This window comes from Telmatherina bonti, assembly GCF_933228915.1.
Source record: "Telmatherina bonti genome assembly, chromosome: 9".
Classification (NCBI taxonomy): Eukaryota; Metazoa; Chordata; class Actinopteri; order Atheriniformes; family Telmatherinidae; genus Telmatherina; species Telmatherina bonti.
This window is the reverse complement of record NC_136627.1, coordinates 26,654,625-26,680,139: the sequence shown is the minus strand read 5'-3', so window position 1 is coordinate 26,680,139 and position 25,515 is coordinate 26,654,625. Positions and strand designations below refer to the sequence as shown.

Below are 25,515 nucleotides of genomic sequence, written 5' to 3'. Positions count from 1 at the left end.
AAAAAAAACAATAACAGTGTTGGTTGTAAAAGGAAAACATTGAGTTGAAAGATGCTTAGCGTAGTGCTCAGCGCTGAGCTGCAGAGGGACAGGTGATCATTATCTGTGTGACCTCCTTTACAATACATATCAACATATTGACATATGATCAATTTATTATAAAAATCTTTGCAAAACTAAATCAAATTTCTCCTCTTTATCAGATAATTTGGGCTTTATACTGGTATCAATGTTTAATGTTTAATAATAAGAGATGGTGGGATACGACTGTCAAAGACCAACTCTGTGTTTAATAGTTTTAGGTTTACGTTTTGATTACAACATAATGTCAGCAGACACGGCCCATTGCCTGTTTTTGTAGGATTTGCAGTTTTTGTGGAACGTTAATTATGCTATGCTGAATGGTGTACCTGGTGTTGGTTTTGTCGTTTTATAGCACACTTATCAGTTAGACTAACCCATAATAATAAGTAAGCACAGTTATATGATTCTAATTCATGACAATATAATTAAACTGAATGGAAATACAATTATCAATAAACATGCATGCTAAAGCCATCAATTTCTAGCCGTAACTAACTCGAGTTAATTATCAAATTCCGATTATTTGTATATATAGGAAATTACAATATATCTGACATGCTTATAAATGTTTTGTTCAAGCAATAAAATAGGCAGGAAGTACTCCAACATATGATTAATCCTCACATTGAAGCGGTGAGAAAACATGTACCAGCCTGAATGACCTTCATTTGGAAAATGTAAGAAAAATACAGAAATAATTACAGTAAAGCAGCAGGAAATACTGTACACAGTAAAATACAAAACAAAACAAAAAAAAAACATTACTGAAAACATGATGTGTGCTGAAAAAATTAAACGATTTGAAATACGCTTCTCTGTATGAGGGTGTGCTGAGAAGACCAATGTATTCAAAATGCTACTAGATCCAAACTAATTCTGCATAATTTTCCTTGTTAAAAATGTCTTTAAAAGGGTTTATTTTTCCCTTTAATAGATCAGCGTGAGAAAAAGCATATGCTACATATTATTTATAATATCTCTCCACAGTCTGGTGTGAAATACAGTGAGCAGCCAGTTACTGTAACCTCAACAGTAGTCCAAGTTGCAGCTCGTGCGTGCCTCACATTGCAACCCCTCCATCCCCCCAAGGTACTCTAGGTTTGTTCTAAACTTCCAATAAAACGGCAGAAGCCATGAAAGGTAAGCTGTCTTTTATGAGAGGCCCCAGATCCAAACCCCCTGGTTATTTTCCTCTCAGCTTTATACATCAGCTGGGACGACCAGCAGCAGCAGAGAAGATGTTTCTCATAACAATTAAAAACAGATCACCTCTGCAAAAATCATGACTCCACAGATGTCTACTTGTTTTTGCTCAGTCTGAGAGTATTTATGAGAAGAACCTATTTCAGTTCTTCATCTAAAATTAGGACATTTTACATAAATAATTGTAATTAATGACAAATTAGTTGATGATCCCTTTTATTAAACTATTACAAAACAGACAAACTTTTTAATGCACATCACATAAATGCCATACCATCTTTAGTTATAGACCACTTAAGAAAACACAACATAGCTTAGAAAGCAACATACAAATGAAAAAAATAAACAAAAAAAAAGAAATATGAAAAAAATTACACAAGTGCAAATTTAAAACCAGTTTGCAGTATGTGTATGTTTGTGTTTTAGACTCTGTAACTCAAATATAATCATGGTTGGTACGCAACATCTGTACCAAAAAGGCAGGACTACATGGGTTCAATAAAAGAGAATTAAGTCTACTGTGATGTGGTAAAACAATATGCAAATATGCCATATCTTTAAATATCATTTAAATATGGTGGCTAATATTTCTGAGTTGAACTATTGGATTTCAGCAGCACAGGCTCCTTCTTGTTCATTTGTAATTTAGTATTTTACACTGTAATCATATTAAAACAAGCCTAACTGAACTAAAACTATGCATGGCACCAAAATGTTAAACAAAATATAACCAGACTTGGGTTAAATATTGTTCTGTTTTTCACTGAATAATGTGTAGATTTTGTTCCAAGCATCAATGACGAGTTATTGCATAGATTATACATCATAGATGGTAGCTGGATGTTATCTCTGCAGTTTGTTCATCTGCACTTTTCTTTTAATGATTTATGATTTTACTTTTGCAATACATTCTTCTCAAAACTACTCTTGCAGCCGAACTCTACAACATAATCCTTAATATATGTGTTTTCTGTCATATTACAGCTTTTTATTGTATTATTTCTTACAAGAGCTGCAGTACTATGAAAGTATCCAAAACAAAACGGTACAGTTACTCTATGTCATTTTTTTTTTCCTAATGATGTTGAAATGAGAAAAAAACCCTCTGTTCAAGTGTGTTGTGCTAGCAGATATCTCAATGCCGCTGCGTCACACATAACTAATCAAACAGTTTACTCAGTAAAACACAGCTAAGGCAAATGTGTTTGCATTGGGTGAATTCATACTTTATGTATAATTATTCTACTGTTAGCGCAGAGAAGAGTAAATCCTCGGCTGTTTGCGCCTACAAGAAGTCAAGCGTTAAAATAGACCTGACGCCTACTCTGCCATAAAAGCAAGACGCTCAGTTGCTTGTTAAATACACACCGTTAACTCCCTGAAGTCCTGCTGTATCAGAAGATTGGGAGAAACTGGAGGCTGGTATCACAACCAGCAACTATCTGATCTGTGTCTAGCAGAGAGCCTGGTTAATGGACCGGAGTCAGACAGCGACGTTCTCATGGAAAGATCCTGCTTTACACACATGGCCATGTACATGAACACACACACATACACATGAAGAGGCCTCAGACTGAACTATTGGACTGCCTGACACAGCCCCATAAGGTATGTTACACACATCACTGCACCGGAGAGCTGCATGGATTTGCCTTTAAGTCTAAACACTGAAACACAGCTGGTGCATTGATGCAAATACAAGGTGAGGCCACAGGTAGAGAGCACGAAGAGAACAGTTGTAATGCATTTGCTCCAAAACTTACTGTAATAATAACAATGCAGTGTTAGTCTGTGGAGACATTACCTTGAACCAGAAGACGGGTAGCATGGAACACTTCTCCCTGCTCACTGTAGGCTCTGCATGTGTACGCCCCTCTGTCATCTCTGGTGATGCCAAGGATGGTCAGACTGCCATCATGAACCTGTGGTTCAAATGAAGGCAAAACTAATAACCATCCAACGTCTGACAACACCAACGTAATAAAATTGACAGAAAATTCACAGCAAAGGTCCAGCTTCACTGATCTCAGTGCACAGTGAAGACATTTAGTTTTAATGTTTTTTAGACCAGAATATTTAATCAATTCAGAAAATATAAAGTAGATTGAGTTAGTGGACCCAAACAATGCTGTAAGTCCATGTGTGATGTAGGATTTTATATAAGCCATGCATTATTATTATACCACAGTTACAAAAAATATTTTAAATGTTCTATTTACTATATGTCAGTACTTTATAGTCACTAATTTCCCCAAAACAGACAAATTAATAAATGTTCAGAAGGTGAACTCAAATGAAACTCCAATTCTTTTGTGATTGTCAGCCAAGAAAAAAAATTACGATGATAGAAAAACAAAATATGACATTGGATCTCATTAAACCACAAATGATCAGAAGTAACCAAAGACAGGACCAGTGGTTTAATGCAACATATATGGGACTACACTTATTTAATGACTTTTTATACATTATACTTATTATAAATCCTTTGTTATGGACATATTCAGAGCCGTCAGTTTATTTTTTTTCTTAGGAAGGCAATAACCTACTCATCTCTGACATAAATTTAAAAATATTAAAGTATAGTACTTTAAATTTTGACTCAGGAACTTTTTTATACAGATTTTTACAACAACATGAAGATGGAAAAAGCAAAATGCTCCTGATCTTTCAAATAAGTTAGCTTTCAGAATTACTCCAAAAGAAAACTCATCAAAGCCTTTAAAGTCATGGATGTGCCATGGTTTAATTAACTCCAGGTCTGATTCCTGCATTGTGTAACCTTGGAAACATCAACTCTGCCGCCGCATGTCCCTGTGTGCAAGCGCTGATGAGAATGCTGGGGGAACACATTAACCAAACCTAATAGAAACACCCTCATAAATTATGCAACAGGTTGCAAGTGGCTCTGTCCATTCAGGTCACAGACAGCTGTAGTCTGTCCATTCACACAGCTGAGGAGTAGGGGGGGGGGGGGGGGGGGGGGGGGGGGGGGGGTCTGCTATGCCTGCAGAATTACTCCTATTCATCTGTCTTTCAAACGTTTAATAGCCAAGAGATGCGACTGGAAGATAAAACAAAGCAGCTTTTAACTTCTGCAAGTCTGTTGGCAAACTGTTTCATCATCTATCTATCACAAGATAACACTTTTGTGTCACTGCTATAAACAAGCAACACGTGCGACACACTGAGTGTTGGGAGTGGAAACTAATCAGGGCATTTCTGCAAAACATCACTCTGAGGTTTGTAAAGCATTGTGCAATGATTAAAACAGTAGAAAGAGGATAAAACTCCCCGGGTTTAACAAATGAAACAGACGAATGTAGGGTTATTTTGATTATTCTTAAAATGTCATTCCTATTTTTCATTTAATAGAGACTAACAATCTTCTGTCATTGACAGCCCATGTCAGACATCAAAGTAAATCTGATTCTTGGTCACTGAATATGTTATCATGTCTGTAAGAGTGACTGATAATTTGATAAACATTAAGAGGAGGAATAATCACAGCACTTAGAAGAAAAGCAACATTTACCTACAATTGCAATGAAGGACATAATCATAAATCTTTTCCAACTTGAATGGCTGTCCGGTTATCTGGTCCAGAGCATCGAATGAAATACTTAAGAAACTTCAAATACTACAAAACCATGCAGCACTTACAACAGCGAAATGTAAGTACAGGACTAATGTGATCTTAATGCATAATCATTTAAACTGGTTATTGGTAAAAGATACACAATTGTACTCACTACTCACTTTAATCAAGAGCATTTCAGGAGCAAAAACGCTGATGACACTTTATAAAAACCTTCAGTTCAGTATAAATATACATGGATATTGTCCTAGGCATGCTGGAAATAATGATATATTACCTAAAGCTAAGACTAATGCAATGAAAAAAGACAGTTTGTTACAGAGAAATGTATGAGTGGAATCATTTATCAAATCATATATCAACAGTAAATGGCATTATTCAGCTTAAAAAACATTACAACAGCATCTGTTTAATAACTTGCTAAATTTGTATAAGTGTATGTGTGTATGTATATGTGTGTATGTATATATATATATATATATATATATATATATATATATATATATATATGTATATTCTTGGCTGAAGTAATATAATAAATATTCAAACCTTTTCAGTCTGACATTTTGTCACCAAAGAAGTTTAACAGTTACAATAAAGCAGCATTTTAATGTCCATCATGTCATATTTCATTTGGAGTTTTTTTGCATCTGGTCCCAGGTATTACACGGGTTATGAAATCCCATTCTTTACTGCTGATATTGGATATAACAGAATGGAAAATCAATAAATCTGTACTGATACATCAGAGAATATTCAATATTCAAGAAGGAGTTTAAACCATAATGGGTTTAAACAGTAACAATATAGTGTTACCAACTGAATGTCTTTTTACAATGTACATATCATTAAGTGTAATAATAAGAAGAGAAAAGGAAGAGTAATAAGAAATAAATCAATGAATTAATTTTCCAAAATAATACAAATAAAAATGAGCAGAAAACCTGATGGCAAACTGTTTATGCAGCAGAAAGTGAACCGTTGTGAAAGTCAGTCCAAGTACATTGGGGTGTTATGTTTGTTGCTTGGCAACAAACAAGCCAATCAAGTCAGATGTAGCATACATGTACTGCATGCCATGCCATGCCACATTTTATTTCCAGTACAGAATATTATATAAAACACTTTTTTTCCATTTCTTTTTTCTTTTCATTTATTTGATTGATTTTTAGAACTTTCTTTCTACGAAAAGCTGTTGGAGAACTTGACCAAAGGAGAAAAAATGAACTTATAAAAAAGATTCTTAGATCATCGATGATATTTTCTGCCCTTGTTTCAGGAAATACTCTCCAGCCCTGATATTACACAAGCCTCCTTACTAGACTTCATAAGACAGGTAGAACAGCTGTCTCCTCTATAAACACATAAAGTAAATTCAAGAGTGGCACATTGGGATTCTGTTTTAATCTCACAAATCTCCCAAGAATCCAACTCGGCACAGCAGATGAAAAAAAAAAAAAAGCAAATAACCTCAAATTTGTAAATCAATCAGCATTTGCATTCGGGAGCTTAAGCTCTAAAAGTCAATGTTCTTTCTGTCCTTCGTGGGAGAACTTTTAATGTGATCAGAAAACTGCTGCTGGAGATGGAGATGCAGGCTGGCTGAGGATGGGCATGACACTATCTGAAGAGAGTTCAAATACACAGAGGTGTTTGGATCAAAGCAGAGCATATTCCTAATATTTTTCTTTTTATCTCCGTCCTCTTAGCAACATCTTAGACGTTCCATCAGATCAGGGTTTTCTGTTGCATCCCAATAGGAATGAGGAAAACCTCCATTTGTGCAGGATTTCATCCAGCTTTTCTCAAATCCTGCAATTTAAAAACTGCACTCAAACTTAAAAAGTCAAAGAAACAAATTGACGGTGGATGAAACCATTACACTCCTCCACACAGCAAATGCTGCAGTGATTACAATAGACTTCCTTGACAGCAAAAATAAGAAGCTCCAATGTAATGTAACAGTCACCAGCCTGTTAGAATAGTTTCTGTGCCACAGCTGAGCTCAGTCCAAGGTGAAGGAAGATTAAATATATGCAGGAGGGAGTGTGAAGGGGAGCAGTGAGACTGAATCTCTATTTCTGTCACATTTACTTCACTGACACATCCATGAATGATATTAAGTTCGGTGCCAGCGAAGCAGCAGTTGTCTTCCTGCTTGCCTTTTTTTTCTGGTCTGTGATTATTTTTTTGTGAAGATCTTCTAATCCCATCTTGGTCTTTGTCCACTCCCTCTCAAGTCTTTATTCAGTGTGTCTTTTGCTGCACGTATGTAAAAAAAAAAAAAAAAAAAAAAACAGTCATGAAGAAAAGTGAAGAAAAGAGGAAGATTCCTGCTCAACACTAACCCCGTCTGTCACATTCCTACCTTTCTCCATTACGTTACCGTGGATGTGAGCATGTGGGTGAGCAAATACACCCTCATGCTCAATGATATGCATTTCCACCACAAGAAGGAGCTTTCCCGAACTCCAGGGCAAAGACATTAAGTGCAAGCAAATGGCTGAAGGAAGCTGGAGAAAAACAGCTTTCAGCTCTCGCTTGAGATTTTCCCTTTTAGTGTAACATTCATTTCAGGACTAATGTAATATTGATGCAGAAAGGAGAGATTAATTATGTATCGGAATGTTGTCTAATCATTTGCTAAGGGGGTGGTATCAAAAGGAGGTGATGGGAGGGAGGAGAGATGGAGCAGAGAAGCAAAATGAAAGAGAAAGGAGAAAAAAAGGCCCTTAACAGACTCTGTATGCTCCTGTCACTTCCTCTCCAGCATATCACACTGGCAGCTGTGAAAACTCGATAGTGCCTGCAGCAGACTGCAATATTAGTGACATATGAGAGGCTGTAAGCATGGAGGAAAGAAAGGCAAAGTCCAACAAGCAGTTAGCAGCAGTGTGAAAATGTCCCAACTCGTGTTAAACAATCTGCTCTGTTCCCGCAGCATGCTTTGTAATGCGTCGCTGTGGTTCCATTCTTTTCGTTCAGCTCACCTCGCTTTTCGATGTTAATGTGGAAAATCAGCTTCATAGCGTCATGAGAGACAGAAGTTGACATTTGCACCTTTTACTGAAGATGCAACGTGATGTGGCTGTAATGCATCGCGGCTTGAGTCATCTGCGTTGGAACTGTGTGTTAAATGCATTTGATTCTTTAACACCAGCACCACACACACACACACACACACCTGAGATCGCTGCTGAGACGCTTTGCTGTTATCAAATCACACTGAAGATGTGCCAGAAATATCTTGTCATGACATCAAACATTCAGCAGTTATTTTCACAGGAATAAGAATCAGGCTTCACCCGACAGCAAAGAGAGCTCAGAAAAGCGAGACGCGACGCCAGTAGCTATTCTTAATACTGTTAAAGTGACTCAGTGTATTTTTTTTATTTTTTTATTTTTTTTACAAATCACATTACAAGGCAGCAGAAACAACTGTTTGGTTTAGTCGTCTTGAGCCAAATGCATATTTAGGTCTTCTTTAACCAAATCTCAACGATCTTTAACTTGTCGTGCAACAGAAGTGAAGAGGAATCGGTAGCAGAGCCGGTTATTAAGTTTAAAAGACTGTTTCGTGACTTTTCCCCCGCATTTCCATTCTTTTTAGATTTCATCTGAACTTAGACCATCAACTTGAAAGATTAAAGTATTAACCAGCACAAAAAAATATAGCTACTTCTCCATCAGGATGAACAGATATTGGCCCAGATGAGATACAGACCATAACATACTTTCTGTACAGATGGGATCAGTGGATGACACCATCTGTGCACCAAAGCTTGTCTCTATTTTTGTGCATCATAAATCTGAATTTCGGTCATCATATTTTCTTACCGAGTATTTTGTGTTGGTCGCAAGCTCCTCCCCCTCCCTCAGCCAGCTGATTATTGGTTTTGGATTTCCCTGGGCAGAGCAGCTAAGCAGAGTGCTTCCTCCTTCCTTGGCCTCCACATATTGTGGTGGCGTCACTGTAAATGATGGTGGGGCTGTGGAGAGAAAGGAATCATTTTTACCACAACAGTTTGCACCATTTTGCACACACAGACCTCAGGAGCTGCCACAGTAAATGGACTAAATGAAACGTTAACTTTTCTGTGGGTTTCTCATTGTCTTATGAGCATTAATCACTCTTGCCTTTTGCTTTTTTTTTTACCCTTCAGGCAACTTCAACAGGTCAAAGGTTTTACTTGATGTATAGAAAGTAAGATGGTATTGGATTTTAAACTATAACCACTGTTGTAAAGCACTTTATAAATAATGTCGGCTCGGATTGGCTCGGACTGCCATAGTAGAGATAATATTTGTTGATTCTCTGACTTTTCCAAGACACCTTTCATTAACAGTAATTTAAAACATCTTCACATTTTGTGTCCCTCAGGATGAAGCGTAAAACCAGTTAAAAGCCCTTTAGGTCTCCTCAAACTCCTCACTGCTCGGTAAACATTATGTAACAACATACCCGCTCGACAGATTACTTTAACAAGAGCTTCAGCTTTATGTAGTTTTGTCGTTGAATAGAAACATTGTCATCTGTAAAATTCAGAACAGCCACAACACAGAGGCTATCCTGGCTGCAAACGTGATATTTGTCCTAGCTGCACCCTGTCATTATCACCTAAAAGTTACATTTCAAAACTCTACCGTGTGTGAAACTGTCCATAGAAAATTGCAGCTAAAAATCTAGCAAACGAGGAGCTGCAACAAAATGCAAAAGCTAAGCTATGAATGATATGAGTTCATAATGAAAAGAACTGTTTCTGTCCTGAAATACCTGAAATTCATGCAGAAATAATATAAAAGCGAGACATTTTATACTTGACATTAGGCATCAGATGGTTCACCGGATCAGTCACATGGTTTGGTTGACTGTCAAATTCAGAAACTAATTTTGGCGGTAAACAAATCCAGCCCTGATCAAATGCTCTTTGTGGAGCTTTTTATGAAAGAAAAAACATTGTCTGATGTTGTTTCATCATCATCATCACTGGTCAAATCTAACAGCACTGAGAGTTTAGTTTGACACTAAAGCATCTCAGCAGGAACTTTCTGCACCAACAATAACTAAGACCAAAGCAGCTACATCATGGAGTTACTAATGTGACAGTTGAGCTCCAACTTCAGTTTTAAGGGTCTTGATTGCTTTAAAAGCTAAAGTTTGTGGTGCCCCAAGATTTTGTTGAATTCATTGGGATAGTTTATCATTACTCAGCAGTTGCTAAACTACTAAAAGGTTGAACGTATTTATAGTCTTTACAAAAACAGTGCACTAAAACTTCCATAAAACAAGCATTCCTTTGCAAATCTCTCATATTGTGTTTACATGTGATACAGTTTTTCAACAGAGGAACTCAGAGGGTCTGCATTGCAAGTTGAAAGGTGGATAAGGCCAGCTGCACTGTAGGCTAAGACATTGGTTGACAACAATCACACCGTTTGCTCTCTTTTGTTTCTTTACAGAACAAAGAGGAAATACTGCAACATCCCTGCATTTCCACCTGTCGTTTCTGAACTCCCTTCCTTAACAGCCACTAGGGAGCTGTTAAATCTCTCATGCAGGTCGGTTAACTGCAGCCTCCATGTCCAGCTGCTGCTTTCATTTTTTCAACGTCATATTTTGATAAGAACTAGTGGTGTCATGGTTAGTTTAATAGGAAAAAAGACATTGCTGTGGTACAAATGGGTCAGTATATGCCGCTGGGAGTGCCGCCACGCTTCAGGCTGCACACAAGTACCTGCCGTGGAACAAACAAATTGCCCAATTAGCACAGTCTGCCTGTCCATTCTGCCCTCTCACTCCCCAACACTTACTACCTTACACGATACAGTAGATTAATTGAGACTAATAAAATGCATGGCTGATTCATGTGTCCCTTGCTGTTGGGTCAACAGCTACGTTAAACTGATAATGATGCATTATTTTAGTTATTAAGAGGAAACCTTGCACAATTGCTCCACAATGATTGTGATTTTAATTTTAAGTAATGCTTGGCTAATCCTACTTTAGTTCTTAAACTACTTTAACTCAATACATTGACACGTTCAGCGCATTGATAAAATACGCTGATTTTTTTTCCTATTTATTGCTTTAAATATGATACCTCTACTCTAAAATAAGTTAATACAAAATGTGATTAAAGTTTCAATTTACCACTACAAAAATAAAAACTGTTAAACATCAAACTATCATCTTGCTTTGGCTTTTTCATGCTGGGGATAATTCGAACAATTAGCATTCAAACAGCTAAATATCCTCTTATAATATCTGATTTCAGAAAATATAAAGATCAGAGAAAAGTACAAAACAGTATATGATGATATGTGGTAAGTTAAGGTTTTGTTTTCTGTCCTCACGTTATCAATCCCCCAACAACTGATCTTGGAAATGACTGAATAAAATTACAAATGGTGTAGTATGGTGATACGCCGCTTATTATTGTAATTGTATGATGAGGATTACTGTTTTCTTCCTTTGCTTTTTTGAAAGTCAGTTGTTATATTCGCTTGTCTGAACTTTCACATGCACAGTATTACACCTAAATGTTGGCCTCTAAAAACACCAGAGGCCACTAAAAGTACCAAGCAGAACTGCAGAGTAGTATTAAAAGGGCCTAACAAGAATATGAATACCTATTAAAATGGTGGATATGATGAACAAACAAAATCAAAAAGACAACAACAAACAATATATCATGGTGTTGGGGATTGTAAACAAGAAGTAAACCATTAGAGAAGCAACAAACCTTTAAGATTTTGCATGAAATTTGCAAAAAATGACAAAATGTTTTGACGAGACATCTTTAGGAACTGAGGTCTCTAATCTTGGTGAGGCAGTGATGGTAACAATGTGGCAATATCCTTCATTTCAATCTCTTACACAACAGAAAATGGGTGAACATGCTGGTATTTTAATATTGTGTTATCTCCCATTTGCTAATACAGAGCACTAAAGCAAACGTCTGCAGGATATAAACATGCCTCAATAGTTTATTATAAGAATCAAACATGGACTCTGATTCCCTGATTTACAACCTATGTAGAGTAGAGAAATGATCATAAACCTCATGATTATAAACCCAAACATCAGTAACTTTACCAAGAAAGCAAAGCAAAGCCCTGCACTGTCTGTCATCCTATTTTTATCTCCAATAGTTAAATGCTATCATGTGTTTAGCCTCTGCACTTTACCACTTTTCCCCTATTTTAAGTGTTGTTTTAGTAGTTTTTTTCTTTTGCTTTTTTTTTTCTTTCTAAACTTAAACTTTATTATGGCATAAATTATTTGTCATCTAGTAGTTGGTGTGTGACATAGTACTGCAGCGTAAAACTGTGTGAAGTACATAGTTGTGGTAACTCAACCCCCTGGATGTTCTTGTGCAGTTTTAGGTCCAGAAACGTGCATAAAAAAAAAAAAAGCTCAGTGTACTTGTAAGCAAGTCAGAAAAACTTTGTTTTTAAAGTTCTTAAACTTCTCCAATGCTGTTTTAAACAATACAAAAGACCTGCGTACATCTACTTCAAGTGCTGTCATTAACTATAAACCTAATTCAGATTTTTTTCTCAAGAGAATAAGTATCAGCTGAGAGGAAGGAGGTGGCACATGTGGAGGAGCTGGTGACAGCAGCAGGTACAGTAGTCCACCAGGGATTTGTTTCACAGTGTCAGCTACAGCTCCTCACTGAGTATGTGTCACTGTGGTTTGGGAAACTTGGGAATTGTGCTACAAAAAAGCTCCCTGTGCATCAAATTGCCGTCCTACTTAGTGCAGCCCTTCACCAGGTACATGCATTAAAAGATGCTTGTTCTCTGCAGACCACACAGCAAACCAGCAGATGGCTCAAATTGAAAGATTCACGGTTCAGACCTTTCTTTAGAGCTTTGGTTTCCTGTTATTTCCTCACTAAGCTTCTGATTTAAATTTCCCAAAGCTTTTTTTTTTAAGCATCACTGCTGCTGAAAGAGCACATCAGCAGAAAAGATTAATTTTCCATTATGACTGGTGTTCACCGCATGTGTGAATAAGCAAGTGCAAAAACCTTTACACCTTCCTGTCTGGCTGTTATTCAGCGTTAATGCAGATAAATGGTTTAAGTGTGTTTCTTTAACAGTGGAAACTGGGCTCTGCTGCATTGCTTACAAGTAGTTAGAAAGAGCGGGGAAAGCAGGCGAGTGCGAAAAGGCTGCAAAGTGGAGGAAATGAGATGTCCGCAGTCGCATATTCATTTGAAACAGAGGGTGCAACTGAAACCACAATTGTATCCTAAACCAATGAAAAAGCATTTATATTATTAAATGAATAACATGTTGTACTGAAGACCAACTGGAAAAAAAAGTTGCTGACATATAACATGCCATAACTGCACAACGACTGAGGAGCAGAGGCATCAAAGGCTATGCGTGCAGATTCATCTCTATATAGAGGGAAAATGCACGACAGTTGGGTTAATGAACCAGTAATAAGTCAATAATTCTTGCATAAATGATCCTTGTAGACGATGCATAATTAAGTTGATGAGATGCAGGTAATCAGCTGTGGCCTAAAAGAGGATGCACAAACATAATGGTACCTCCTTCATAAACAGTGGCTGTTTTTGTTCTGCTGGAGGACACGGTGGAAAGAGTGTGTGGTCACAGAAAACACTACTTTAATGGAGCAAGATGATGACCGGCTTATGAACAGGTTGAGATCATCAAGAGCTAGCGTCTTTGAACTCAGTGCTGAACTGGGGGCGTTCATTAGAAAAAAAAAAGAAAAAGAAAACAGCACTCTACTCTCTTCGTTTACCATCCGCTCAGGTTTTCCTGTTGCATCTTTATGTTCAGTTTTACATCATCCTGGTTTTTTTCATCTTTCTAATTTTGAAAACTGTGCATTTCTTTGTGGCATCTGCATTAAGTGATGCAACCCCAACACCTTTCATTTGTTCCTTATTAGTACGGAGAAAGGAGTTGCCATTTTTTATTCAAATGTGACCGGAGGATTCAACTTGTACACTGATCCTCACTTTATCATTCACTGAGATTGATCCAAAAAAGTGAGGAGGTGCCCATCATTTAATACATCTGGACATTTTTTTTACATAGGCTACATACTTTTTAGGTTTTGTGAGAATTTATAACAGCTTTTCAGTCTTTTCAGTCCCAGATCTGTTAGGTCAGGTGGTGCTAAGACAACTGACAACATTCATTTCCATTCAGTTTTATAATTATCAATATTACTAATATAATTCCCGAAGATATGAATAGATTCATGCCATTTAAGAGTTTTTGCCGTAAATTTGAAACTTATCTTATCATATGTTCTGGGAACAAATTGTGCATTAAAAAAAGATACACATGAGGACATGAAGCTGACATTTGGGCTTCAGTTAAATCAATCGAATGCAACCTATCTGCCAGCACATCACTAATCAAACGACACATTGTCAAGGTTTAAGTCTTTAGGCTTTCTGTAAATAGTTAACTTATGATCTTGTGAAAGCTTGCTGAAGTTTCAGAAGTTAAAAAAGCAGAGGACAGCAAGGGAGACAGCAAGGTTGATTAACGAGAGAAGAGGAGAAGGAGGGAAGACAGAGAGAGAGTGGCCTTAGTGTCTTTTTCGGGCACAAGGCCTTGCCATCTGACACCTGCCACTGAGTGGGCACAAACTCCCTGTCCGCTTGGCAGGAAGTTGAGGCCAACAAACAGGAACTCAAAGGAGGAGTGTATGCAAATACCAACGGCCAAAAGAAATGAGTGTCCTCAGTGTCTGTGTGGAGGCCAGACGAAAACGGCACCTGCTTCCTTCACAGGCTCCCATTTAGTGGGAGATAAATATCAACTCTTCTCTTAGATGTCAAAAACCTAAGCCAGCTTTTACAATTCAACAAATATTTGCAGTCTTCCGATAAAAGCCCAACAAAAGCCAGTTGAAAATGTTCACCTGCTACGTCCTGTTTAGGTGCTACATCTCTACAGTGAGACAAATCACAGACATGAGGTAAAGTAAGATGTCTAAATTTAAAATGCCAAACACATATGACATTAAGGGTTACTATTAGGTCTGCTGCTGCAGCCCGAAGAGCTTGGTTTCTGTTGAAAGGCCTAACATCAGTAGAGGGAGGGAGCCAATAGGGGTGAATATTGATAAGGCAGCCACAGAGGTGCAGTATGCGTCCACAACGAGGCATTCATATGCACACGCCTACAGATGCTTACTGATGCCAAACATCATAAGGCGGTGCAGGTGACACTCAATTGCACAATACCTGTTCACCAAATTCAGTGTTAACCACCAAACACATATCTCCTTTAATTGGAGATCAATTATTGTGTGGATGCAATTTATGTCCACAGAACCCAAAGCAGAAAGTTGTTTGCAGTGGGTAAGATTGCTAGCACAGGCTGGCACAAATCCACAGAACAGAAAACATGTTTTACACTGATGACAACCATTTACACAAATCAGCATTTTTATCCTAAAGTGATTATGCAATGCAGTGGGCTTTATAAATGGGCCTTTACACAGTTTTTCACCCACAGTGCATTGTGATCATTATATAGGAAGGAAAATTGCAGTCATCTTAAAAAACATATATATATGTATATATATATATATATATATATATATATATATATATATATATATATATATATATATATATATATATATATATATATATACCAATTCCAAAAGAAAAAAGCATTCCACTCATGAAACAGATACAGGGCTTAAAAGCATAAAATACAAAGGCATCATTGTGTGCCGTGCTCTGCAACAATGTGAAGACACACTTCACACAGGATTGTCTGAGCCACTGGGGCATTCCTGGGAAATGCAAAGGTGCAGATTTTTTTTCCGCTGGTCATCAGTTTGATAGCTTTCAGACTATCAGAGACAGTCCCTGCCGGAACTGCCTGAAACTGGCCACAATCAATCCTCCCCTAACCAGCCTCTCCCTCCTTTTTACCCCATGCCTTTAGTAGAGGAGATGCAGGAGCGGTGTGAAAGACTGCCTGATTCAATCATCCCAGTAAAAACTTCAAAAGGGATAGTATGACAGACTGGTCTGGTTTTGAGCAAGATGTTGTGTGACACTGGCAAGCTGTAACTTACCCTTCGCTTTATTCTTAATATTATTAACTATCACTGAAAGTGCAGAGACAATTGTCAGTCAGGTGAAAAATAACAAAGATAACTGAAAAGTCAAAAGCGTGCACATAAGGTGTCATTATGTAAGCAAATCAGTGTAAAAAGAGAAGCCAAAAAATAACGATTCTCCAGAATGGCCTTAAGTGTCTGATGACACTGAGACCCATATATGCATGCATGTTCCCCAGTGAGATGACTCACCGTTGACTGTGAGGTGTACCCAGCTGCCGTTGTGGAAGGTGTCGTACTGTTGCTCCAGCATCAGGACCCTGCACTCGTACCAGCCCTGGTCCTCAGAGCGTACTGGATCAATCTGCAGGGAGGCCTTCCCATGTAGAGAGGCTCTACCTGCAAAGAGGCGGGGACAAAACAACAAAAATGTCAACATATTTGAATCAAATCTTAAGTGCAGTCTCACATCGCATGTTAGATGTCATGTTACAGACATGCACACAGTAGATAACTGTACGGTTCCAGTCAAACCTGTCTGTGGTACTGTAGAAAAATAAGCCATCGTCTTATTCTTATCCAGATTCAGGTTGCGGGGACAGTTCACTATGCGGGGAAGCCCAGACTTCACTCTCCCCAGCCACCAACATTCCCAGGTCAGCGAGAGGAATATAATCCCTACAGTGAGTCCTGGGTCATCCCTAGGTTCCATAAGGATGTGTCCAGAACACCTCACCAGAGAGGCATCCAGGAGGTATCCTAAATAGATGCTCAAGCCACCTCACCTGGCTCAGAGGTGCAGAGACTCTAGTCTGAGCCGCTCCCGGATGACTGAGTTTTTCACCCTATATCCAAAGAAGCATCCTGCCACCCTACAGCGGATTATTTCAGTTGATTGTATTTGTGACCTTGTTCTTTTGGCCACTATTCACAGCCTGTAACTATAGTTGTGGGTAGAAACATAGATCAACCAGTAAATGGAAAGTTTCGCCTTTTGGCTCAACTTCATCTTCACCACAACAGACTGATGCAGACTGATTGACAGATTGATTTTGTCTAATACAAAAATGAAATAAAACAAAGCAATATCCAGCTCCTGACAGTGGTTTAATATCTAAACATTGTTGTATATTGTACTTTTTGTGTCTTTAGTTCTGGTTTTCTGTTTTATTTTGTAGTTTTCCTTGTTTAGTTCCCTTGTGTCTTGTTTCCTGTTTTGCCTGCTGTTCATTAGCTCACCAGGTTTCCTTTAGTTAAGTCATTTCACCTATGTCTTGTTCTGTGTGTATATATACTACTTGGTTTCTGTTCTTCAGTGGTGGTTCATTGTGTTAGTTTGTCCGTAGTCGCCATGGTTAGCTTTTTGTCCTTTCCTCATTTTAGTAGAGTTTGGTAATTAAATCATCTTGGTTCAGCATCCTGCCTCCCGTCTCTGCATTTGGGTCCACACCTCCGCCTCATCGTGACAAACTTTCTCCTTATCTAACTCTCAGCAACTTAAAAACGAACATATTCCCTGCAACATATAGCCATTTCTTTACCTGCCACAGTGTTTTAAAAGCCATTTGGCTTGAAGAATTAGGATTTAAGCATGAAACTGCCTGGAAGCCACACCAGCTGTATTAACATAAAGTTCAACTGTGGGACAGTTACAGCCCTCTTCTTCAATGAAATGATATTTCCTATAAAACTCCTCCATTCCCCTCCTCTTCTTACTTCAAGGCTGGAGATAAATTGGAATTCTAAGAGGAGGAAATCGCAAGGGATGAGAGACACTCAGGAAGCCAGGCATGGTGAAATCTTCAGTTGCTAAGCTGTCTGTCTTCAGGCCTTCAGCCCGCTGTTCACATGGCTGCTTCTGACAGCCCAACAAACTAAAACATTCGCTTCTGCTCTGTCTGACGAATGTTCAAAGATGGAATGTTTTTCCCAACTTTGATGTGTAGATGTACTGTAAGCACAGCTTCCTGTTGCATCAAATTGAGTGTCAGGCAAATTTATTGACAATAATGGTAGGTGGAATTGATCTACCAGCAATGTAAATGCACATGATATATGCCTAACCCTGAGACTGCTGTCTTAGTTTGTGTTAAAAAAAAAAAAAAAAAAAGACTGATGTGTTGGATTTTTTTTTTTTTTGTTAGCAGAAAATCAATACGGCAAGCAGGAAGCGAGAGGGTTGCAGTCTTGCAGTAAAACGGTAGCCTGTCTTTAAAAAGTCAGGTCTATTTTAGTCTGGGCATTGAGGTGCTGAGTGAGGTGGGTGGTGGCGTGAAGGGTAGGGATCAACCTCAGCTCCCATTTGTCAAGGCAAGAGAGGATGCTGCTGTAAACACAGCTAACATCACTGTATCCACATCAGGACTGCCCCCCTGGGCATAGACCACTTACACAGTACAAGGTTCAACCTCTTGTGAAAACATAGCAGGCAACACCTTGTTCAGATCACATCACAGGCTGTGCCGAATCGGAGAACTGTAAAGAATGAACGCTGAAGATTCAAAATGACAAAGGTGGCAAACACAGAGTGAAACTTGGTCTTTTTTCAATACTGTGGTTTATCTGCAGACTGTAGTTTATCGGCTGTTGTTATATTTTATGGTAACCTGTTTAATCTTGTGAAACTAATGTGGCTAGAATTTTCATTTATATTGCTAGAATGCAAAAGTTACTGAAAATTGTTTTTGGTGCAGGGAATCAGATTAGCAGAAGCCCAGAAAAGACAGATTAAGTGCACCATTCCTAGTCTTTTGATGATTTTGAATAAAAAAAATATAGGCTTACATTTTTACAGACATTTCCCAAAACACAACACCAATTGTAGCTCAGTTCTTTCATAAAATTCCATGTCCCACCAGTAATTGGATGATTAGACATTACTGGGGTTTTCCAATCCATTAAAAACCAATCAATTTACCCAAATATAGTTTCCAAGTCCACACATTAATATACAGATGGGCATATTGCTGTCAGACAGGCCAGCAAATACTAGAGCTTACACCTAAAATGAAGAACTGAATGTCTACTCCTTATGTGGCTGCTTGTATTAACATTTTCAAACCACAGCATGCAAACCTGATTAGCAAAAGAAAGAAAAAAAAATCAGTCTCCCAACTTATTCATTAGGAAATGTAGCATTTTGACCAAGACTGCACAATATACACAACAAGCAGCACCCCTAGTATTTAAGTCTAAACTGGGTGGAAGAGTAAAATTATTTAGAGTTCCAACAGCTCAAAGCTCCCAAAGCAGCAGGATCTGACACTAAAATTGCACAAGCTGAACATCTGAATTATTAATTCTATCTTTGCTAGAGAGGGAACAAAAATAGATGTTTTTAAATGTTATAATTTCCATATAGCTGCAGGACAAACTGGCAAAATTATGTAGGATAGCAGGGAGATATGCACCTTTTTTTCACTTAACAGGGAAATATGAAAGAATGTGCCGTTAAATTGATAAAATGTCATAGTAAATTTGAAGTGTAAATGAAAAGGACTGTTGTGTAAGTTACTGACATATTACATATATATGTCCCCCATTTATGGCTCATCATCTCGGTTTTGGTAGCAGCTAGGCAATGAAATAATAAAAAAAAAAGTGCATAATCTTCATTTATGTTATTTTCAAGGATTCATACAATTCATGGGACTGTCCCAAATGAGCTCTGAGAGCACATGAAAATATTAAGCACCCAAAAAGCATCTCACAGAGTCCAGTGTCACTATGCACAAGCAATTGCCAGAATACACATTAATCGTGATGAGAATGGCCATATTCCTGTTGCATCTGTTCACTGATAATTCCTCAACAGTGGACTCAATGCCACATGGCACTGAGACACCCACTGGTACAATCCAAGTGAGCACAGTGGACTGTTGGAAAGTAATGTTCATTCGAACCCTGCTGTTCGTCACGAGGTTAAAGTAAACAGCAGAAGTCCACTGTGGCTGCTACAAACTGTGAAGGAGGCTTCCCAAGAGAGTCACAGCTTTTTTTTTTTTTTTTTTTTTTTTTTTTTTTGTCAATGAAAACCCTGCCTGGAAAGCCAAAAGGGAGGGATTTAAGTAAATTCAATATTATTTGCAGACTTTTTTCGACATGTTTCATATAAATAAAGACAAATACAATCTGTTAGATCCACATTTAGGACGTTCACACACCAGGGAAGTAAATCCTCTGGGTTTTCAGCATACCATGGCTTGCCTTCATTTCACAGCTTATTACCTGGTGCGGTAGGGGTTTTGTACTTGGTGAGGACGTGGGAATAGGAAAGGACAATCCTGACCTCATTCTGACAGCTTTTAACACAAAATAAGGCAACATCAGAAGAACCAATTTCCTGCTGGAAGGAATCGGCCCTGATGTCTAAGCCAGGAGAGGGGGATTTTAAATATGTGTGCAGAGATAAATGTGAATCTGCAGCTCTAATTTCAAAGCTGTAATAATCAATATTCTTACATTAAACCTTAATCAAATGAGAAAATGTATGTCTCCCAATTCATCAGTTCAGTTTGGCTCCACCCTTTGCAACATCACTGTTTTTGTTTTACTCCCCATAACTTCATTGCTTCAGCAGTCTTTATCATTAAACCTTGGAAGAGAAGTGATTATTACAACTGAAGAGGTCATCTAATGTAAAAAGTAAGGCAAGCGTGAAACAGCAAACAGTTAATGAAATGATTGTCATCAACAACTGTTTATGACCCTGCATTCTAGGATTTTACTTTCACTTCAGTGACACTGAGAAAAACTTTGTTGTAACATCTGGTGGTTTTACGACTTTTAAATGCTCCTTATGAAATGTAAAGTGTTTGGACTGACAGATATTATCCCCCACATGGGCAGTTAGTAAGATGATACTGTATGAATGTTGCATTATGTCTGAGAATATGCTAGTGTTAATTTCATGCTGCATTCACTTCCACCTAGTCATCTGAGGTTAACTTAAAGGTCAATTCACACCAAATACTTGTTAGAATTTATTTCTTGAGATGGTAGCGAGAGGGGAGGTCAGGATGAAGAGATGACCCCTGACCCCCCAGGTCAACTCTCTTTTCATGACAAACATAAGGCAAAGTAACCTACAAACCAGTGAACCATGCAGCTGACTACATCCAGCTTACGTGGTAATTGTTGCATTCATGCACCGCGTGAATCTATTATGATTTGTTAATTTCACATTGATATATCAAAATCACTCACAGAGATTCACTGTACATATAATATAAAATAAATGTAGTTAAATACAGCAGCTGTGTAATAAACTAACGTTCATGAAGCTTGTTGAAACTGAAGATGAGTGCTGATTTATCTGCTGATCAGTCTTTTCTAATATTTTTTCTACTTCAATTCTCATTGAGGGAAGGCTGTTTTTTTTTTTTGGTTTGTTTGCCTCTTTTGTTTGCTAAAATGGACAAAAAAAGAGGTCATATTTCTACTAAATTCCACAGTTTTACTGGTTTAAGAGAAAACATACCATGTGTGACACTACTTTCCATTTTCTCCTCATACAGGACGTGGAGGTCTTCAGTGGAACACTACTGACTGTATACTACGTGCTCTTGTGCTGAATTGTCACTGGAATGTGTGGGAAGCCACGTATGTACAATGCAGTGGTAAATTGTGAGACCCAGTAATTTCTCTGCGTTCACTCAGACACAGCAGATGCTCCTGCGCAGCCACAAATGCCACGTTCACACAGAAAAAAGAATGCAGTTTAAGAACCAGCCAAGCTTCTTTCCTCCTACATGAAGGCCTCGGTGTGCTGGTACTCACCTCATACTTAAAGCCTAAACAGCCGAAGAACATTTCAGACAGAATAGCGCCTGGATCATGGTGAAATTGCAGGTCAGTCTCTTAAATAAAAAAGGGTTTGCACAGCAATCTATTCATCTGAAATGGTTCTGCTTTCATCTGCAAGAGCATAATTAGACCTACAGCAGTTCCATATCTTTTATGCTCATAGAAATGTTTATAAAAACTTTTGTAAAACGATTGTAGTTATGCAGCTAAACTCTGTCATTATTTTCTCTTGAATAAATATATAATTACCAGAAGTATCTGTTTGACTGCCTCACTGAGGTATTTCATATGTAAGACATGTATTAAGTCTTAAAAAGCAAATAAATAAATAAATAAAAAGCAACTGAAACAACTTCAGTTATAGAAGATTGGAAGCTATACTGGATTTTCTGGATATCCTCTTTAGAAAAACTAGCAGTGTAAAAGCATAAACCTGCTGAGCATTTAGCTTGAATCTGAAAAAGGAATGAAAATGACCAAATTTTAATCTGTTTAATATTTATAAAAAAAAAAAAGACACTGCAGCTGAATTAAAGATTAATACTCTGACAACAATTTGCAAAGATTGCAAACCAATTACAAAGACTAAAAATGGTACATAGATTTGTGAGGTGTGTTTTCGATAAAACAAATTATTTATCATATTATATGTTAATTTGCCGTATTAACAGATTCTATGATGGACATTTTATACCAGCTTCTCCTTCTGCTTCCTGTTTCTAATACAGACATGAGAACGACAGAGCAAATATTTCCCAAAATATCTAAATATGCGATTGTTGTTATAAATCTGACACATTATGGAACTGGAAATGTCAGGAATTTTGTCTCCAGCTCCTTCTCAAGTGAAAGTGTCATGAGACAAGACACCCCTACACTCATAACGCCCCTGATGAGTACTACACAAAGTGCTGAAGGTGAATGAAAAATATATTGTCAATAAATGTAAAGGAAGAATTAGGTTAAACCTTTGTTAGGCAGTTGTTGAAATACTTCCTACAGAAAGCAGTGTTATAATGTTGGAAGATTTTACAAGAATTTCAAACTTTGATTTTTATTTTTTATTTTTTTTAAAGTTATACAATAGTAATTGTCAGTACAAACAGTATTTTTATTTTTTTTTTAACATTTTAACAATAAGACTGATCATAGTGAAGTAGCTGGAATGTAGCCCGGTCTTTCATGACTGGTGTGGAGAACTCATCGTGGCGCTATGATTTCTCAGCTCAGCTTGCATTTTGTGTGACCACATATGGGCCTTTGCCCAGTAAAGGTTAAAAGGACCTACATAAATGTGGAATATTTACCCAAAAAGTGCAGATATTTTGCACCATTCCTGGGAACTGAGTAAGTGACAAAAAGAAATGGACTAAGTACAGATCCTACAGGCATTAAATAAGCACTAATCAAAGCAAAAGAGACAAATGACAAGAAGAGGACAGTGACATGAGCGTGTGACAGAAGATTGACCTACATCGTGTGCTTGTGTTGCCAGCAAAATATAAAGCAACAATTCTGACAACACTGATTTCTGTAAATCTGACATAAATCTTAAGCTTCTTTATTTTACCAGCACATCAGGCAACAGTTAGAGGATGATCTGTGTTTTAATCCCTCATTCAGTTGGGTTAAATGCATATTTTTATGATGTATCATTCTTCAAACTAGACAAGCATTCCTTGTTTTATAGAGCTTCAGTTCTGGACAAATTTGTCGTGTTTACTTGTTTATTGTGTCATTTTGTTTATCAGTATCTTGTGTTACATTCTGTTTAACTTCAATCTGCTGAGGTGCAAATGAAAGTTTGTGGTTTTTGGTAACTAAAACCATCTTGATCCTGATCAGTACTAAAATGCACAGACATGAACAATTCCGAAGCTTGAATACAAAAACATTTACAGATTAAACTTGCCGATCTGAAAGGGATCACACTGCAAATTTTCCCGTCTTACCTGTGTATTCTGGATCCACATGAGGAGGGTAGAAGCGGAAGTTTATGAAGAAGGGAATAGGCACTCCAAACTTGAACCACTCCACCACATAGGGGGGCTGCTGGCCGTCCAGGGGAGGGGACACGTCACACCCCAGGATCACGCTCTGTCCGGCGCGTGCCGTCACGAACCGGGGCTCCTCTCTCACTCCGTGGGCACCTGAGAGGAGATTAAAAAAAACTTTTAAACCACAGGGTGATGGAGTCTGGCATGCAGAACACTGTGCAGGAAAATAATGTCGCTCACACGCAAAATTCCTGCAGCACAAGCAGGAATATTTCATTGCATTCAAGTCGTCCTGGACTAATTCACAAACAATAATTGGATGTCACATAAAGGTGATCGACTACGCTAATCAATTAAAATTACATTATGCTTAAGGTGTAGTGTACTGTACACAAAGACAGCAGCGCATGGGTAAACCCTCTCTCTTTTATCAGCTTTTCCCCCTGTCCCATTGTCCAAACATCATCTGTCACCTGCATCTGTTGGTGAGTGTTTTGTGGCTGTGCCATACTGTTCAATAAATGAGTTGCCAACGAGCCTCATTGATCATAGCTGGCTGTGGTTCAGATGAGCTTTACTATGAGCACCACCAGGCCTGGTGATTTGCCACCAATGTCCTGGCACGCTGCCGAGCGTTGACCTATCAGATGACTCAAAGGTCGGCATACCTGCCTCAGCAGAATGCTCACTCTGGGAATGGATTTTCTCCAGCTGCCACCCCCGCTTTCATTGAGCTGCCTGTATCTCCACCGTAAGAGCATGAGCACGAATACCAGTCCTCACCCAGGGGGGAAAAAAAAAAAAAAAATCGCTTCAGGGATCAAGAGACATGCTGACGTTTCCTTCCAGAGGAACACCAGCTGAATAACTTAACGCTTTCATTAGCAGTATCATTTGCGTTATCAGGGATAATTTTTAATGAAAAACGAATACTAAGCACGTGGAGGTATTATGGGCTCAAGCGAGGCTGCTGCTACTGTCTGCAATGATGTTCCACCACGATTGCTGTTGTTTAAAAACTCAAACGCTACAAGACCTGCTTGCACTGCTTTTCCACCTGTGCACCGTGAAACTAAAACCCAAATATTTTTACCCAGTTCTGTTCTTTCTGCAAACTAAAGCCTTAACTCCGCCCCTGACATGCCATATGCACCACTTAGTGATTGTGTTTACCAGTTTAATCTGCATTATCCTGTGACAGAGTTAATCCACTTTATTTATTTCAGCCAGCACAGATTCTGGACTGAAACAGAGCAGATTAAATCAAATTACAATTTTTAAAGGGGAGATGTGGTTACAGGCCTTTGTGCTGGAATCGGCTTAACTGTTGTGCCTCTTTGGGAACAAGGAAAAAGCAGGGAGTTTTAATAGGAATTAAAAAATTTAAAAAAATGAAATATGACTCAGTGAAGTCGGCATGACTGCATGATGATAGTTCAGCACAATAATAAAACCCTGACTTGATTCAGAACTACAACAAATTACAAAAGTGAAAACTAAGTAGCAGAAGCTCAAAGAACAAAACTGCATGTAATCAATCAAGGAGAACTTTCACTGATCAAGCACAGTGCAGCTGTAAAATTTATAAAGATGGTTTTGGCTGAATCAGAGAAGTGCTTTAGTGGGCATGACAGTGCCCTGCACAATCTGACCTTTTAATGCGCCTCTGAGGAGGCCTGTCCCATCCACCTATAAGCTTTAAAAACCCATATATCTGCTTTACTAATCCTTCTAAGCTAAATTCTGAA

At 38.1% G+C, this 25,515-nt stretch overlaps 1 protein-coding gene across 1 annotated transcript in view; it reads right to left on the bottom strand.

The window, feature by feature from the left end:
• The window catches only part of igsf9ba (immunoglobulin superfamily, member 9Ba), a gene marked incomplete at both ends in the record, with an annotated part of 67,793 nt that overhangs the window by 22,159 nt on the left and 20,119 nt on the right, over window positions 1–25,515 (bottom strand). The window contains 4 exons of the mRNA XM_079245775.1: window positions 3,092–3,209; window positions 8,723–8,874; window positions 16,218–16,364; window positions 23,723–23,920. Of these exons, the coding sequence (XP_079101901.1) occupies window positions 3,092–3,209; window positions 8,723–8,874; window positions 16,218–16,364; window positions 23,723–23,920 (615 nt within the window). The remainder of the gene's footprint in view (window positions 1–3,091; window positions 3,210–8,722; window positions 8,875–16,217; window positions 16,365–23,722; window positions 23,921–25,515) is intronic.